The sequence below is a fragment of the Molossus molossus genome, unplaced genomic scaffold (assembly GCF_014108415.1).
Source record: "Molossus molossus isolate mMolMol1 unplaced genomic scaffold, mMolMol1.p scaffold_m16_p_14, whole genome shotgun sequence".
NCBI lineage: Eukaryota > Metazoa > Chordata > Mammalia > Chiroptera > Molossidae > Molossus > Molossus molossus.
This window is the reverse complement of record NW_023425349.1, coordinates 54,949,900-54,969,146: the sequence shown is the minus strand read 5'-3', so window position 1 is coordinate 54,969,146 and position 19,247 is coordinate 54,949,900. Positions and strand designations below refer to the sequence as shown.

At 44.9% G+C, this 19,247-nt stretch overlaps 1 protein-coding gene across 1 annotated transcript in view; it reads left to right on the top strand.

Annotated features, from left to right (window-relative positions):
* Positions 1-19,247, top strand: part of LOC118629678 (histone-arginine methyltransferase CARM1-like) — a 231,674-nt gene that overhangs the window by 197,836 nt on the left and 14,591 nt on the right. Inside the window, exons 7-9 of the mRNA XM_036261228.1 lie at positions 4,029-4,119; positions 17,823-17,904; positions 19,015-19,100. Of these exons, the coding sequence (XP_036117121.1) occupies positions 4,029-4,119; positions 17,823-17,904; positions 19,015-19,100 (259 nt within the window). The remainder of the gene's footprint in view (positions 1-4,028; positions 4,120-17,822; positions 17,905-19,014; positions 19,101-19,247) is intronic.

The window sequence follows — 19,247 nt, the reverse complement described above, 5'->3', positions numbered from 1 at the left end:
GGGAATGGGTGAAAACGGTGAAGGGAGTAAGAAGTACAAATTGGTAGTTACAAAACAGTCATAGGGATATAAAGTACAGAATATGGAATATAGTAAAAAATATCATCATAACTATATGGTGTCAGATGGGTACTAGATTTACCAGGGAGATCACTCAATAAGTCATAATGTCCAGTCACTGTGTTGTATACCTGAAAGTAATCTAATATTGTATGTCAACTATAATTGAAAAGAATTATTTAAAGTAAAAACAAAAAAAGTGCTGTGGCAGGGATTTGACCCCAGTCTGTCTGGCCCTGCAACCACACTTACAACTCCTGCACACACACTGACTGTCCATTCTTCACCAGAGGGAGTGGACACATCCTAATGGCCCATGTTTTTCAATTAAGGCATAGAAGCTGCCGGCCCATTTTAATAGTTGTATCTCTTATGGGAATTGCAGCTTCTTACCTTCATTTTATTTACTCTAAATTGCCGGTGTTGTGGCTCCCTACCTTGATATCCAATGAAGACAAAAGAGGGAATAAAAGTGCAACTCATACTTAACCAAGAGACACCGTATATGTGGATAAATAAAGCTCGAGGCTCGTCCATAATTTCCTACATGTTTTCAAAATTTAGGAATTCAGAAATAAGCCCTTAAAAACCTTAAAAGCCAAATAAACTTAGGAAAGTATACCTAATGCCAAGAACTCCGTCGGTGTTCCTGTTGTAAAGCAGCCCGGGAGGATCCGGGGGCCTGTGTCTGAGTGATCAAATCGAACTGTGGGAGATGAAGGGAAGGAGCAAAGCTGCTGAGATCTCCTCCTCTGTGCCCCCCAGGAAGAATTGTTTATATTTTTTTCTGAAATTTTTCAAATGGTGAGGTGCTGCCAGGTGATATGGTTTTACACATAGTTAATTAACTTGCAACTGATTGAGCCTCTCTAAGCGGAATATTTCCCCAGATACTTGAAATGGATATGAAATTTTATATTGGGCTATGTATTTTTAACTAGACAAGTAGAAATAAAATACCAATTTTATCAGCTTCCTACCCTGTGTGTTCCTGAGGGAAGGATGATTGATTTTTTTTTCTAATTATTTTTATTTTCCATCAAAATAAGACATAGTTTACAACATCAAATAATAATAAAAGGCTTATAATGAAAACTAGGAACCCTCTCTGACATCTCCTCCTGTCCTGAGAATGCTCCCCAAAGGCTCTCCCTTTCAACTCTATTCTTTGTCTCTTCTCCTGGTTACCTGTGTTTCTATGTAAAGTTATGCTGCTGCTACTCTTGTCTGTGGTTGAGAATTTAGCTTTTCTACATGTTAGCTCTCTCCCTTCTTGATGCCCCCCCCACCCCCCATCTCCTCAATAAATTTATACAGGTCCTCAATCCCTTATCCTAACCCTCGGGGCCAGATACGTTTCAGAATTCAGAATCTGGAGGACTTAGGGAAGGTAAGACACCCATATTGCCATGTATCACTTAATGCCTCCATCTGGATCTGAGGCAACACTCCATCATGAAACACATTTTATGTATTTCTGCAACAAAACATATGACTATGGATGCCAAGTGAGATAAATATGGACTATAAATAGATTCACATCAGTTCAGGTCAGGTTTTGTCATCAAACGATGTTGCAAAGGAACAGAAATCTGTTGCTTTGCAGAGCAGAGCTTTTTAGAATTCAGAATTTAATATAAAGAAATGTGGACTTCAATCATTATTTGGTTAAATCAGTAATCACTGTTTATATTATTATGACAATGTAAGTATTGCTTAGTGCTGAATCAGGTGGTATGGTAGGTGCCTATGATTATATATTTTCTCATGCAATGTTTTGCTTTCCCTGGAATTAATGACCTTTTTTCCCCCCATTGGCTTAGTTTTCTATATACTTGTGACTGATTTTTCCCATGTTCCAGCAGGTGTGACAGATCCGATTAGTATTTGTTCTGTGGAAGCCTTCCTCCTGGGACCCACCGTCCTCCTCCCCCAGTCCTATTGCCTGGCTACCACACTCTGACTTTCTCTCCCCATTCTTGTGTCTTCCTCTTTCTTGGTTTACACCATCATTTCAGCAAAGAATATTCTCTAAGAAGTTCTGGAGAAAGGAAGCTTGAGACATTACTTTTTATTGAGTCCATGAATCATCATATTGCTGGGTAGAGAATTTAACTTGGAAACAATTTTTGCTCAGTATTTTTAAGGCATCTTTTTCTGGTTCCCAGTTCTCATGTTGCTATTGAGAAGTCCCATGCCATTCTGACTCCTGGTGCTTTAGAGTAACATAGTTTTTCCTTATGGACACTTTTAGTATCTTGCCTTTATTTCTAGTTTTAGGGTGAAATTTTTCATGTTTTATTTTATTTATTCATTTTAATTTATTTTTTTATTGATTTATTGATTTTTTTAGAGAGAGAGGAAGGGGGAGAGAAACCTTGATGTGAGAGGGAAATATTGATTGGCTGCCTCCTACACAGCCCCTACTGGGGATTGAGCCTGTAGCCTGGGCATGTGCCCTGAGCACGAATCGAACTGGGACCTCTCAGTTCATGGGACGATGCTTGATCCACTGAGCCACATGGGCTGGGCAGTGTGAGACTTTAAATTCTTGTGCTGGACATATAGTGAGTACATTGAATCAGAAGATATTTTTTTCAACTCCTGCAATGTTTTTGGATTTTTTTAATATATATTTTACTTTTGATGATTTCCTCTCCTTCATTTTATATAATGTCTTTAGAATTTATGTTAGGCTTGGGTTCAGAACATCCTCTTGTGAAGCTTCCTAAGATTACGTATTACTTTTCTAAGGTTGTTTAATATCCTTCTTTCTTGAAATTGAAAAACCACCAAGAAGTTGTTCTTGTTTTGACACCAACGCATGAGATTTAGATGCTGACATATGAATGATGTTACAATCATGCTTTTTCTCTTACTACCTCTGAAAATACCCTCAATTAAATAATAGTCTTTTTGAATAGTCTTGGAGTTAAAGTATGGGCCATTGGCTACTGAATGCGGTTCCAGCCCTGGATTTTTGTCCTCCTCCTTATCAGCTCTGAGAATGTGGCTGAGAGACACTTATGTTTCCCTGTTCCTTATTTTTCCTCATTTATGAAATAGGTATAATAGAACCCACTTTATATTGTTATGAGGATTAAATTAATTAACACATAGAAACCCCAGGAAAAAAGTTCATGGCAAAGTTAACAAAATCAAGACAATTTTGGTATTTTAGTTTTGTAACAGCCTCTCCAGTTTTGTAGGCAGTGCTCATTTCTGCAGTAGGGTGAATAGTTCATCTGTCTTTCACGTGCAGTTTAATAAATGACTATGAAAAGGGGTCTCCCTAAAATGACAAGAGTAATAATGTTGATCACCAAGTGTACCTGCTCAGAAAAGTCTGATTTCAGTCATGCTCGTCGAGAGGTTTGTTTTCCAGCCAAAGAATCTGCCTTTCCCCTGGTGACCATGGACGTCAGGAACAAAACACAAGCGTGGGTTTGCCAGCATGAAGGGCGGTGCACCTGAACAGAAGCGTAGATTCCACTAGCACCCAGGAAGACAGCCAGTATGGTTGTATGTGGACAAGTCTGCGAAGGGAAACAATAATGTGATAGAATGATGAAATGTTGATTATTTTCAAAGCCAAGTTGTTTTTACAAGAAATAAGAGGGGGGAAAAAATAAAGGAGATGTCCAGAACTCCAAGCAGAGGACATGCAGAAAAGAAAAAAAGCCAATAGCTGGGAAGGCAACTATGCCGGGTCGGATGCTTCACCGGGGCCTCTACAAGCTTGTATCATCACATGGCTTTGGGACTTGCTTTGGTATTCTTTCTTTTATCCCCTCGGATCCTCTGCCTAATTTTCTTATCTTTGCTTTGACACAGAATTGTCTTTTAGCCCATTGTGTAATAACTGAAATAGATGAAAGAATGGAACTGGTCAAGCGGCGGGTAAGTGGACCGTTCAGTCAGAAAGCAGTCGGAGTCAACTTTTGGGTCTATTGTCTTTTGCTCATTAGGAATGATGTTCCCGACGTTCAGCGACATCCACTTGGCCCCCTTTTCTGACGACCAGCTCTACATGGAACACTACTCCAGAGCCAACTTTTGGTAACGTTCTCTCTGCCTTTCCTTTTCCTTTGGAGTAAAGCAGTTTCTAAAACGATTGACATTTGGGGTCATATACTCGGGGTGAGGACTGTCCTCTGCCCTCTAAAATGTTTAGCAGCACCTTCCCTGCACTGGGACAACCAAAATGTCTCCAGACATTGCCAAATGAGCGCCCCCTTGGGGGCAAGATCGCTCCCCAGTGAGAACTAGAATAGGCAAATCCTGGAAATGCTTAGGTAATATCAAACACCCCAAGGGCTACCCTGAGGCGAAAATGACAACACCGTCCCCCTGCCTGCTGTAATCCCTTTCCACTTTGCAGCACTTGTTTGGCTCAGGGCTGTGGTTTCTGTTGGAACATGCCTTTGTCAGAGAACATATCCATTCATATACCGCAATGTAAATGAGTTGAACACATTTTGGGGGCATTTTCCAAATCATTGGCTTTTGGGCAGTTCTTCATCCTCCGAGACTTAGTGTCTTCATTTGAAAAATGAGAGCCAACACAAACACAACACAACAGCAGCGGTGCTGTTCGAAGCCACCCTCCCCTCAGGCGTTCTTCTCTGAGACGGCCGGAAGGAAAATGATGGTGTTGGACCCACGGGAGTGAGAAACAGGACACGCGTCATCCTGGTGGGAGTGTTAGGTGTGCGGGGTGAGCACAGGAACATGCAGGCGGAGGGAGGCAGATGGATGCTACAGTGTAAGCTTGAGTCCCAGCTGAGGCACGTGGAGCCCTCCAGTAGAGATACCCCAAGTTTATTTCCCAGGTTTTCTCTTTGTAAGTCTATCCTTTGGCGAAAGGGCAGCAAATAAGAGGTGCTTTGGGAAGTGGGGTCAAAGGGCTAAGATTTTTCTTTTTCCCCAATTTTTTCTTGCCAGATAGGCTTTCCTGCCACAGCTTCATAGCACCTCATGGCTTCTGCTCAGTCGGTAATTCTGAAACGTCCAGCCAGAAACTGGCCAATGCGATGCAAGGCCTGTTAGTGTATGGAGGACAGTGAGATGGGGAGACCTTGGTTATGATTGTTGTTCTGTAAGGCCATGCCTACCCTGAATGTTTATATTTTAAACGGGACCTCCTGAGTCAGTAGAGAAGTTGGAGAGTTAGAAATTCAGATAAAAGAGTAGACTGGACTAGTCGTGGAGATTGGTTGTCCAGACATTCCTTGTGTGACCTTCCAACCATACCGTGTGTGGGTACCTTACTACCTTGAGACTGTTAATGATCACCGTGGACTGGCTAAGCTTCCCATATGTTTGCAATCATACTGTCATTTATTCCATGTGAACACAATAAAGAAACAAAACTTTTTTTTGTATCTCACCTCCCCAGGTAGCCACCACCCTTCTAGCAAAATTTCTCAAAAGGGTTGTCTGTACTCAACCATTTCCAACTGTCCCCGTCAGTTTCTCTCAAGACGCCCTACCAAAACCACTCCTATCAGGTCACCAGGGCCCTGACCTCCACATTGCTAAATCCAGTAATCAGTTCTCACTTCCTATTTAACTTATCAGCATTTTGAGTGGCATTTAAGCAAAATTTGAAACACTTATTTGGCCCACATTATTTTGATTCTTCTCCTGCCTCACTGGTCACTTTCTCAACCCACCCTCTTCTGGTTGTTACTTGTCTCCTTCACCTGTTGATGTTGGAGTGCCCCAGGATGCAGTCTCTGGACCTGCTCTCTGTTCAGTTACTCCCTTAGTGATTCCGAGTTCACATGCCTTCTATATACTAATGGTTCCCAAGTGTATCTCTTGAGCTCAGACATGTCCTGTGAACTCCACATTTTTTTATAGCCAACTGTCTCCTGGAAAACCCCCCTTGGAAAGACTCACCAAGTCCAAGACTCAACTTCCGATCCTCTCCACTCCCATCCCAAACTTTCTCTACTCATTGTCTTTCTGCCTCAGTTGCTAACAAGTTTATAGTCCCAGTCACTGAGGCCCCACATCTTGAAGGCCTCCCTTTTTGTACCCCATATATAAGAACCTAGAAATTGTTGGTTCTGCTTTCAAAATGTATCCAGAATCTGACCAATTCTCAATATATTCACTGTTCCCCCTTGATCCCAACACTATCATATAATCTCAATTATTGCAATTGCTTCGTAACCCATCTCTCCCACCACTTCCAAAGCCTTCCAGTGGCCCTGGCTGGTTTGGCTTAGCAGTTACAGAGTCAGCCCATGGACCAATGAGTTAACGTTCCATTCTGGTCAAGAGCATGTACCTTGGTTGCGGTTCATCCCGGCCCTGGTCGGGTCGTGCGGGTGGCAATCAGTCAGTGTGTCTTGGTCACAGTGATATTTCTCTCTCCCTCCCTTCCACTCTATCTGATGATAAATAGAAAAATATCCTCGGGTGAGGATTAAAAAACAAAAACACAACAACAAAACCTTCCTGTGGGTTCTTCCCAGTCTGGCTATTCGTTACCTACTACTTACTATGTTCAGTCAGCACAGGTTTCATGCTGATCCTGAGACGTACCAGACATGCTCCCACCTAAGGGCCTGTGCATTTGCTGACCTTTCCATCTGGAAAACATTTCCCTCAATATTCATGGCTGCTTCCTTCACCTCCATAAAGTCTTCGTTAAATGCCACCTTTGCAATAACACCTACCCTGACCACCCTGTTTAAAATGGCAGCCATACCACTCCCAGTCCCATGCTTTCTGCTCTGTGTTTTTTCCTCTAGCACTTATCACCTTCTAAAATACATATAATTTTTAAATTTATTATTATTTATTGTTCGCATCCCTCCTGATAGAATGTCAGCACCTACAAGAGCAAGAATTCTATCAGTTTCCACTAACGTCTCCCAAGCACCCAGAACAGTGCCTGGCACCTGGTAGGCCTTCAGTAAATATTTCTGAATGAGTAGACACGTCAGTCATCTCAAGCATGTACAGAAATAATTACTATTAAGATTTTAGCTTATATCTTTCCGATCTTTCTGTTTTTCTTTACAAAATACGAATCATATCATAAATACCATTTTATAGCTTTTCTTTCTTTTTCTTTCTTACTTTGACATGTCTTTTGTAGACATTTTCTTATATATTTAGATATTTTGCTGCAGAGTATTTCTTTAGTGGTTGTCTCATAATTTATTGATTCAAGCTTCAACGCTGGATGTTAAATTACTTTAATTACTATTTTAATCCCACAGATTCTATAAAAAATAACACTAGGGTATTGTTTCTATATTCTTCAAGAATATAGAACTTTATAGGATTCTGTATCCTCAATGCTATAAGAAACAACGCTAAAGTAAGTTTCCTATTATAGAAAACTTGCTCTGTGTTCTGATTATTTCCTCACAATAAATTGCTAGAAACGGAATCACTGGACCAAAAGGTGTGAAGAAGGAACTTTAAAAATTGTTCCTATATATTGCCAAATTGCCCTGTGGGGAAGTTTTACCAGCTAACACGCCCACCAGTGGTATATGGGAATGTCTGCTGAGTCTGGCCCATAAGGGATATGTTTTTATTTTTAGATGCCAATTTGATTTGCAGAAAAAATAGTGGCCAGTTATTTTTCATCTATATTCCTTTGATAGCTGGTACATTTGTATTATTTTATATTTTGTCAACAAATGCAAAAAATATTTTTAAAACCATATTGTTATCAAAATTTACAGTATGTGCTTTCTTTGTAATTCCTCTCCCTTTAAAAAGCAGTTTCTGCACCAGACGACTAGCATGTGGAGCTTTTGTTGCATTGATCCAGGGAACAGGTGGGAAGAGCTTGCATGGTTTCTGTTGGAAGAGGCAAAGAAGAGGAGACGCTAGCTTAGAGGACGCAGGGGGATGTAAAAAAACGAAGAAGAAAGAGAGGAGTTTGGGTGCATTCTAAGGGAGTTGGCTAAGACACCGAGCAACAACTAAAAGGCTAATTAAATAAAATCATCAAATGTAGTTAGTTATTAGTCCTCACCTGACTTTCCTTCCAACAACACTTGTCACCATCACTCCTTCTCATCTGGAGCCTACACCTGGTTGTCCTTCCTCACTCGCCCCAACTGCTCAGTCTCCTCCCATTCATGAGCCACATCTTCAACACAGGGTCGACTCCAGGTTAGTTCTTGCCTGCCTTCCTCTTCCTGTTTACACTCACGTCCTTCCTGATCTCATTCAGTCTCCTGCCTCTCAGGATCGTCTTTAGGCTGACAACTCCCATAGTTAGAACTCCAGCCCAGTCTCTCCCTGGAACCAGAGACTTTGGACGTCCATCGGGCCATTAACAAGCCTCTTTGGATTTCTGTCGGGTATCTTACATTTAACATGTCCAAAAGCAAGCTGATCTTCACCACCACCCCTGATGACACTTGTTACAGTTATAGGACACAATGCTTAGGCAAACTGGCAGTAGTTAAAAGCTGGATGAATCAGACCCTAGAGCCAGACTGAACTGTGTTTAATTCTTGGTTCTGTCAATTACTAATGGTGAGATCGGAGCCAAGTTAATTCAATCTTTCTGAGATACAATCTTCTTACTTATGAAGATAACAATGTTAGCTGCCAGAAGGTGGGGGAATTTCCGTTTCAGGGCAGTGTGAGGGCTCTGCCAGAGGCTGAGCGCATGTGTCCCAATTGCGGAAATAACCACGGGGTGGGGTATGAACCCCTTGATACCCTGTGTGGTGGACTTGGCCCAAATCTTCACTTCCTACCTGTCCTCCATAAGCCCTTACTACCCAGAGGCAACCTAAATTCCCTGGTATCAATATCAGTTCACCCTTTTTATCCAACATTCTTTTATAAATCGAGATATTCTCCTTTGTCCAACATAGTTGCTTTGTCACAGAAATCCAGATTCCTCTGGAGAAGCATTGGGGAATCTCTACAGGGGGTTGGGCTGGTGCTGCAGAGTCACCTCAAGGGACTGGGCCTCCAATTCTGTCGTTGGCCAGTGGTCTCTGGATCCGGAAACCAGATCTGGAAATTAGATCTGCAGGTTGGGTGAGAGACCCACTGTTTCCATTGTGACAGCTGGTATCACCCCGCTCACCAGCTAGCAAGTTTGTTGTTGCTGCTGTTGTACAAACTGAGTACTATCCAAGTGACTGTACATCTTTTGCCTCTCTGGTAACACTGAGATCTACTAAGCTCACCACAGCCTTGCCGGTGTGGCTCAGTGGTTGAGCGTCGACCCATGCACCAAGAGGTCACCGGTTCGATTCCCAGTCAAGGCACATGCCCAGGTTGTGGGCCAGATCCCCGGGGGGGGGGGGGGGGGGGACATGCAGAACACAGCCAATCGATGTTCTCTCTCATCAATGTTTCTATCTCTCTCTCCCTCTCCCTTCCTCTCGCTCTAAAAAAAAAAAATCAATAAAAAAAGATTAAAAAAAAAAACAAAAAACCACCACTGACTCCTGTGGTTGGAGGTACGCTTATTGCCACTCTAGCCTTTCTGTCCAGCACAGTAATTGTGTCATTCTTGCCTATGACAGTTAATTACTACTTTATTGCTTCTGACATTCTGAAATTCCATCCAAATGCTACTCACTGGGAGCATAACTTAATGACAGTGTCACCTATTACTGATCTACTGAGGACAGCCACCCTAAGCGTCTCGGGAATGCCACTGCTCCCACACTGATTTAGTCCAGTTCAGCTTTACAAAAGGAAGGTTTCCTGGGTTGCCCGAGAACGTAGTCAGGTGGAATGTTCTTAGGTCTTCTATAGTAAATTTGCCTATTGTTTCCATCTCTCTGAGCCTTCTGACCCTTTTCTCAAGACCATGCTGCCGAAGTCTGGAATCTCTGTCTCATTAACTGAAGGCCACATGATGACCAGGCTTCAGAGCGTCTTCCCAGCAGACCACTGGGATTGCTCTGTTGCTGGAGCATCGAGTCCTGTGAGTGCCCCATGTCAGTGAATGCATCCTCCATAACCTGACTGGTATTCTGCCCTCGTCCAACTCCCTTTAAATCCCGTACATGTTTTCCTGGTTTGTAGCAGAAAACATTAACCAGCTTCTGCAATTTCTCAGGTGTGTAAGTTATCTCCTCCTGGAATCGTACTCACTGCTCAGCCTGTGCTGGAGTTACCAGCCCGTCAGCAGCGAGTGACCATTAGCCTAGAGGCAGGTGTAAGGGGAACACAATTATCCTGCAAGGCACAAGCTTCAGAAGTTGTGCTGTCTTTAGGGAAAGGGGAGCTATTCTCTGTTGTCTGTCAAGAGGGACAGGAATTCTTCTTCTACTGGCCTGAAGGAGTCAAGGGGGTTGGGGAGCTGTTTTCGGGGTTCTCTGCCTTGTCCTCTCAACTGTCCCAACCCCAGGTCTCAGAGCCCTGCTCTTTCGCTGACAGGGCCCCGATGTGATGCATGAGACCCGTCAAGGCTGCGTGTGCATTCTCCTTCACAGCTGCTGCTGTGTTTCACGGTCTCATTTTGGGGTGGGGAGGTGGGGCAAGTCTAGAGATTGTCAGATTCTGCATCTGATTTCAGCACAGCAGGCCGGGAGCACTGAGGAGACGGGAATTCCCTTGAATTCTGCTAAGAGAGCCCTCTGGATTTCACAGTGTGTCTTGAGCTGCCCTGAGAATATAATTTTCTTTTTTGTAATGCTTCCAATGCTGCTCACAGAGACTTGTCTGCTCTTCAGGTCATATAATTATTATCACCCCCAAACTCCAAGCACACAGTCACCATCTAGCCCAATACTTCACCTGCTACCTTTACTGCATCCTACTTAACCACCAGTGGGATCATTAGTGATTATGATGAAGCTGCTAGTATTGTCACTCCCCATGAGCCGTGAGGATTCTGTAGTCATCAGACTGGTGAGTAATTCCATCTTGATGGCCTATACTCTAGGGCCACACCTCATATTGATTATCTTTGCTTGGGGTCCCCAATGAATCAGGGTCTTAGACAACGCTTATAAGCTACCACTGTATTTAAAAATGCACTCCCAGTGAAAAAGGAGTGAGGCAGAGAAAGAGGGAGCTAATTCCAAGTGCATTACTGAGCTGACCATGTGGTATCAAACATCAACAACTTGCTCGATCCCTCAGAACCATCTTCAAGAGGTCGACTGAACCACATCTCAGGACAGTTTATGCAGAGAGTGGGAGGGAAGTGAGTTTATCCACTGGCTCGTATCTCCCCATTGGTCAGCTGTTCACCCTTCAACATTAACTAGCCTACACTTCTGGGTTATGCATGCATGGGTACCAAATGGGTCTCACAGTATCTCATGCCCCAGAGTCAACAGGGATGCCCCAGGGCAGGAGGAAAGAGACACATGGTGCAGGCCTGAGGGGAAGCATTATTGGGTTGTGCTCCTGTGAGGTCAGATGAGCCCCCACCTTGACAAAGCAGGAGCAGAACACGTGGCTGAGGATTCCAGAGACAGGTGAGACTGGGCAGATCTGACATGTAAAAGGTGATACACCACTTAAGGAACCCAAAGGAAAGGAACCAGTTTTCTTTTCAGAGTATTGTGAATGGATGACACACATCCATCATGCTCAACAAGGGCCGATCTAATTGAGTGATAGCAGGGAGGCCAGCGGTGGATGGCCTGGAATCCTTCATTTTTAGAGACCAGAGGTTTTGTGCCTGCAAAGGACAAGGGAAAAGGGATGTAACAGGAGCCTGCCGCAGGCAATGAGAGCTCCCATCTTGTACCTTGCCACTCTGCATCAACCCAGTGCCTTGCTGACCATGGTACTGTTGAGAAACACATTATTTTTAAGGAAATCCATTCAGCTGAATGGACAAGCTGCTAGATTCTACCGTGAAGGTGTTGGATGGTTTGTGCCTAGGCTAATTCTGCCCCAAACTGGAATTTCTACCAAAGGTTCTTTTGACATAGTGGGAGATTTTTAGGCTTTCTGGTCTTTCCCAAAAATATATATTTGGCCCTGATAGTCACTGGTTCATAGAAATATCATGTGGACCAAATAAGAACATTTTAGATTACCGTGTGATACAAATTTTTGTTGGAAGCTAAGTATATGCACAAAGTATCACAGAGAAGGAACTTCTGCAGGAATACCACCATGACCAACACAATCATGTTTGGATTTTCCTAGGCCAGTGTCCTTGTTTTGTTGTATGTCAGTGCTTCCTGGAACAATAATTTCCTTTAAACTACCCAGTATTTTTTCTTGGTATTTTCTTTGCTTCTCTATTTTTAGCTGCAGTTCTTGAACTCATCTGGCTTTTGCTTATAGAATAAGCCTAAATGTCTACATTTATTTATTTATTTTTTTGTAACCTATGTCAGATTCATAGCTCTTCCATAATATTCTGCCCCTGGGCCCACACACGCAGACCTGTGGAGTCAGGGGTGTAATATTTCAGTTTCCGGCGTCAGAGCAGACTTCCCAGACAGCATGGCCACGTCCAGCGGACATGCACCTTACCGTGCCCTGGCCTGGCTCTAATCGCTACAGCAGTCTCGTTCGGTACCACAGAATTAGGACGCCACTGAATCAGGCAAAACGCGTCATTATGTTCATAGCAGCACATATAAAGGCAGGCTCTTATTAACTGTTTTCTTTTCTGTTTTTGTTTTAAGAAACCAAAAACCTAGTGAACAGTGACTTAAGAAAAAGATATTTCTGACTACTGTATCAGAAAAACCCAAGAGTAGATTCAGCTTCTCAGGTACACATGGATTTGGGGCACAGACACTCTCATTGGGTCAGTTCTCCCTCCCTCCCTCCCTCCCTCCCTCCATTCTTGGACAGGCATTTTCCTCATGGCAGCAATGTGGTTTCCAGCAAATTCAGATTTATAGGCTCATAGCTCTATGTCTACTTCTCCTTTGGAACAGTAGGAGCGGACGCCTTAGACTCGACTCCCATGAGTCAGATGTTTAACTCTGGGTCCATTGCCAAGGCCAGGGAGATAAGATGCTCCAATTGGCTGCAGCTGAGCCACATGCCAAACTTTAGAGCTGAGGGCAGAGTTGAGACCATCTAAACCACAAGAACTGAGAATGGGAAGAGGTACCTTCCAGCAGAGCTGGTGCTGTTACCAGAAGAAGAGCAACTGTTTGCTGGTAGAACAAACACAAGGTGCCCACCACAGTTGTCTTGACTGATTCTCTCTTCTTTCCAACACAGGCTTCCACAGGCCCAATTCCTGTGCAAACCAGTAATGTCTAGACTCACGTTGGCACACCTAGGCCCACTCCATGGTTCCTTTACTGAGTCACAGGCTTTCTCTCACTTCTTACAAAAGAGGCACAGTCTGATATTTGTTTTTTGTTTTTCTTAAGGCCTCTGCACCCATTTCCTCCTCTCCTTTATACTAAAAAACATGTTTTTACAAATATAAAATGCATGTAAATATAGCACATGTAATGTATAAGCTACATTGTTTTGATGGGGTTTAAGTCAGTGAAACCAGACACACAGTGAGTTGAGCATTATGATAAATACCACTTTACACAGCGGTATGTCTACATTCCACTAATGCAGAAAATTGTCAGAAACAACCACGCTGAAGTCCTGTTCTACGTAAGGGATGTATGAGAAATTGAATAAAGATCGTTTTGTTCCCAGACACACATCTTCTCCTGCTGGCCTGCCCACCGGGCCTTCCACCACCTCTCAGGCTGTGCTCTCAGCACCGCGTGGGAGACCCAGGTGACGTCCTTGGATCCTTGCTTTTGGTTTCTCATTCCTAGGGTGATACGTGTGTCATCAGGTGGGCACCCCTCTGTTAATTTCAGTAGAGCATAGTGCATGAACATACCCGGAAGTTGTTCAGTTGTCAAACAGCAGAATGGGAGTTTCCCTCCCTCTCATCTTCTTCCTTCTTTTCTTTTCTTTTTTCTTCTTTTTTTGGTACGTGCCCCTAGCAGGAACCGAACCCAGGACTCTCTGGTCCGCAGGCCAATGCTCCAATCGCTGAGCCAAACTGGCCAGGGCCTTCTTTTCTTTTCTTAATGTTTGGTCTTTTTCCAGGAAGGAAGCTTTTAATGGGGATGAGTGATTTTTTGTTGTTGTTGTTAGAATGAAGAAGGAAAGATTTTTATTGAAGTAGACTATCTGAGTTATACTAGAGAGAGGGTGTTGCTATCAGCAAGAGGAAGGAGCGCTCGTGTTGGAGAAGCTCTCTGCCATGGAATCTGGAAGACCTGTGCTAACTTCTGCAAGAGAACCCAAGGCTGTGCTGTCCTCCGTCTAAGACAGATCCGGGCACTGGTGGGGAGAGGAGACGTGTGCAAGGGGAGCAGGGACAGGAGGCCAAGGTGAACTGGAGGAGAGAAGAGAACCAGAGAGACTGGAGAGAGGAGGTTCTCCTTGATGCTTCCCCAGGCGAGGCTCTGAGTGGCGCATGTGGGGAAGGTAATGTGACCCTAAGTGGGTCGCCTTTCTCTGCACTCTGGCTGTGTTCAGGCATAGCTCATAGTAAGGTGGTTTTCCTTCTGGACTGTATTTGCAGGATGTTCCAGATGCTGCGTGTATTATGGAGAAGGAGGGGTGAGGGAAGGGGAGTACACCTGAAATCTGGAAGTCAGGACAAACACACACACACACACACACACACACACGTAGATTCTGCCTTATGCACTCACAAAGGGGTCGTAAGTTAACTCAGAAAATAAAACCCACAGATGACGAAAACAGTGGAAATGATCCCCAGCTTCCCAGTCAACAGATTCATTTCCTAATCCATCCCCCCACAAGGTATCTTAGGAGACCCAGAGAGATGCCAGCTCCCATCTGCTTTAATGATTTTATGATGCATTTCAGAAGGAGATTTGAGATTTCTAAGAATTAGAGATACAGTCCAGCCAGAAAGTTTTGAAACCCAGGCAGTTGACTCTGTGCCCACAGCTCTCCGTCTGCCCAAGGAATGGTGCCCATTTGCGCCACACGGATCGTGGCTGCTGGGTTTGAACTGGCACTGAACACACAAAGCGAATGGCACCGCCGGGGCCCCTGAGGGCTCTGGTCCTACGCAAAGAAGAGAGAGCCGTCCCGAGTTCAGCCACCGCAGGTGATGGCTGTCTCTGCTCTTGGGGTCTTCTCTTTCATCTACGTGGCCAGGATTCCAAACGGCTAACTTCATGTGTTCAGCCCTGATGGCACATTCGAATCACCTGTTGAGCTTGGACACAGACAAGCACTAGGGCTACACACCCAGATCAAACACATCGCAAGTGGGGGGACGCAGTCCTGGCGACAGCTCTCTTTAAACACTTTCCAGAGGGTTCCAAAGGAAGGACGAGGTGGAGACCTTCCGGGCTCTCTGGGAAACTGTCTGTCTGTCTTTCTCTCTCTGTCTCTTCCTGATCCTTTCCTCTTTCTCTTCTTCTCGCTCCTCTCTTTCCATCCCCCTCCTCCTTCCCTTCAATAAAAACGTTTGTGACAGTGACATTTCCCAAAGAACACATCCTTCTCCTTCTAAACAACTGAAAACATTGTTTAAAGGTACAGTGTTCTGTTTCCAGGCATTGTCTAGAATTACCGGAGCTTGTTTTTAATTGTGTTTATAAAATGATATGCAACCCCGTTCTTCTGCCTTACCTGTGGGCCAGCCTGGTTCTGGTCCCTGGTGGGAGGAAAAGATTAAGAAACAAGTACAGTGAATCGGAAGAAGCTTGGGGGAATAATTTTACATTTTTTCATTATCCTTATTGGTACCTGTGCCCACCCGTAGGGCCATTTATGACACCAATGTCTCCATTCATTAAATAAATATAGATTGATACATGCATAGATATTTTCAGTTCCAGCAGTATACGAGATCCCATGCTAAGTGCTAAATATGCTCTGATGAAGAAGAAAACACTTCTGCTTTTAAGTGGCTAAGATTTGAATATTTCATTGTAACACAAGGTTTTACTTTTTTTTTAATCCTCACCCGAGGATATGTATTTTTAGGGATTTGAGAGAGAGAGAGGAAGGGGAAAAGAGAGAGAGAGAGAGAGAAATATCAATGCAAGAGAGAAACACCCATCCGCTGCCTCCTGCTTGCCCCCAGCCGGGGATTGAGCCCGTAAACCTGGGCAGTGCCCTGGCCGGGAATTGAACCTGCCACCTTCCGATGCATGGGACAGACTCTCCGACCAACCATGCCACACCAGCCAGGGCACGGCCTTACATTTTAAGTGGAAATGTTTTATCTGATTCATGAAGACAGTAGGAAGGAACAGGGTAAAAGATGGAAAGGGGCATTCTAGGTCGACGGGGAAACCAGCAAAGGCTCAGAGAGGACAGATGGGACAACCCTTCAGGATCTGTGAGTAGCTCAGGGGGGCTTGGGTTTCGCTTGGAGACTGAGGATTGGCTGTTGACTTAACACTGTTACCCTTCCCTGCCTTTCATGGGGCGTCTAAGGGCTCTGCCTCCTGCTGTAGAGCCTTACTTCCGTCCTTCCATCGAAACCTAGCTGCACCGCAGATTTTTTTAATGTTTATTCTTTGTTTTTGTTTCCTCCCCTCCACCCCTTCCCTTCATTGGCAGGCATGGGACTGGAGGATGGAGACTGATGAATCAAATTTCCAACTGATTCACAGCTTATCAAACACACACCCTCTTTTCAGTCTCAGGATAAAGGCCTTCAATCTTACATGGGGAGGCCCCAAGCCTCTGTGCAGTTGGACCTGGGAGTTAGAGTTTTGAACCAGCTCCTCTGAGTAATCCCATAGCACGGTCTGATGGGGACCCATTGCCCTCGTCCCCGGTGCTGATCTGAAGTGAGGTTGGGAGATGACAACCAGCACTCACACAGCAGTGACAAACTGCCAAGCACAGCTCTAAGTGCCTTACTTACATTCCCTCATTCAACCCCGACTGGGACCCTGCCAAGTGAGCTTTCAGTATTTCCATTCTAGAGACAAGGAAACTGAAACAGAGGTCAGGTGACCTGCCCAAGGGCACTGCTAGTCAGTAGCAGAGTTTGAACAAAGCTACTCTTAATCCAGACGCTAGCTCTCCTCCCTCAGTGGCCAAGACTGCTAGGCAACAGGAGCAGGAGCCCGCGCCCTGCCCCAGGCACCCCGTGTTGCTGGTGGATCTGTACTGCTGGCTCACTGAGGGGCGGGCGCAGGATTGGTAGCACCTGCCAGTTTCTGTGGGCAGCTGTCACTGGCCACGGAACTGGGAAGAGTGTGCACAATGGACTGTGGCAGTCCAGCTCGTTCGCCAGCATATACAGCTGTCACCGTGGCTCTGCTCGTGTCTGCCCCGCAGCAAAGGTCATTGTGAAGGAGCAGGCCGGCAGCTACAGAGGGACAGAAAAGGAAGATCTATTTTCTAAAACAACGGGAGTGTCCAGAGGCTTTGGAGATCTAATGTCATGCTCTGGGTTGGGATAATGAGAGGGCCCAGGAATTGTATTTTGGGACTTGGACAGGGTGTCACAGAGCAGGCAGCCACTTTGAGGTATGAGGTCAAGGATGGGAGCCCAAAGGCCTTCCTGCCCCCCCAAATACCCTTCTCAGTGATCTCCCCACTAGTAATTTCTTTTACCTCAGCTGCCTCCTCCCTTCTGTCTTGTCTAACCACAGGTCACGCGCAGGCCTGCAGATTCTTAGAGGGCATTTTCCGCTCTGCCACCGTCCACTGATCGCTTGCCCTTCACATGTTCTCACACTTGCCCCAGGGCTAACCTAGAGGACCTGTGAGGAGCTTTGCACATCACAGCTGTGCTGGGCTTGGGCGCTCAGGTGAGGGGCAAGGTACAAGGTGATTCTTTGTGCTGCCTGTTTCAGGTACCAGCAGTGCTTCTACGGGGTCAACCTGTCCAGTCTCCGGGGTGCCGCAGTGGATGAGTACTTCAGACAGCCAATAGTTGTAAGTGTGTCCTCTCTACAGGCTTCCTCCTCGTGTGTTGATCTGTTGATTCATTTATCGCGCACTCCTGACCTTGGGGTACTCTGTGCTGCCAGGCTCTGTGCTGAGCCATCACAGAAGAGCACTCTACTCTTCAGTCTTCCAGCTCGGATCGCCCAGACAAGAACATTCTCAGAGAATGCTCCTGATGAAAGCAAGGAGATTTGGGGACTGCCTTTCAACAAGTGACTTCTAATTCTCTTACTGCTCAGACCCACCCCTGCACACACTCAGCCCTCACACTTGTTCAGTAATTCACATCCTCTCATTGATTCTAGTGGTCCAAGGTGTAATTGAAGAGGAAGCATGGTAAATAAATAGCTTAGAGCAGGAGCTTTGCTGTCAAACAGATTTGGGTTTCATTTGTGGCCCCGTCTAGCTGTGTGACCTTGGACAACTTTAAGTTTGCATCGTCTGAAACTCAGTCAGTGGAAGGAAACCCAACTCAAATGACTTGAGCTGAAATGGAATGACTGGCCCTCAGGAGTCACAAAGCCTGGAGATAGAGCTCACGTCTGAGACCTGCTGCAGACGTTCAGACAGTGTCACCAGGGTCTGATTTTTCTGTCTGCACCACTGATTTCCATTTCCTCTGATTTAGCTTTGTTCCTAGGCATGATCTCCCCTCATGGCGGTTAGATGCTGCAGATGCTCCAGGCTCAGATTCTTACAACTCTGAGTCCCAAAGAAGAGCCTGCCTTTTCCTAATAACTGGGGCAAAAACCCTGGAATTAGTTTAGATAAAGCCTGATTGTCCAGTGAACTTAGTTCCTATGGAACTTCCTGGAATAGGGAGATGAGGTCAGCTCTGGATGGTCCCAAAACACCAAAGGCCTGCTCCAGGGAATTTGTAAAGATTGATAGAACCTAGTAAAGCACAACATACTTAGTGCTGGGCATATAACCACAAAATAAATGTTAGCTTATATTATTAATATTCTCATTAAGCTCATGCCTTCTAAAGTCTAACTCTTACTGACTTAACATTTCAGACGGAAAACTCAGCACTAACCTTGCTTGAGTTCAGTCTACCCTGACAGAACGATAACACCTTTGTGTTTTTTCCCCCAGGACACATTTGACATTAGGATTTTGATGGCTCGATCAGTCAAATACACAGTGAACTTTATGGATGCAGAAGAGGCCGATCTCCACAGGTTTGTACCAATCAGTGATGATCCAGATTTTTGCATTTCCTCCTCACCTCTCCCACCCCCAGACTGCTGTGCAGAGATTTGCTGCTCACACAGAGAAGGGATTTGAGGTATGAGTCACGTATGGGACTGGTGCATTAGTACTGCTTT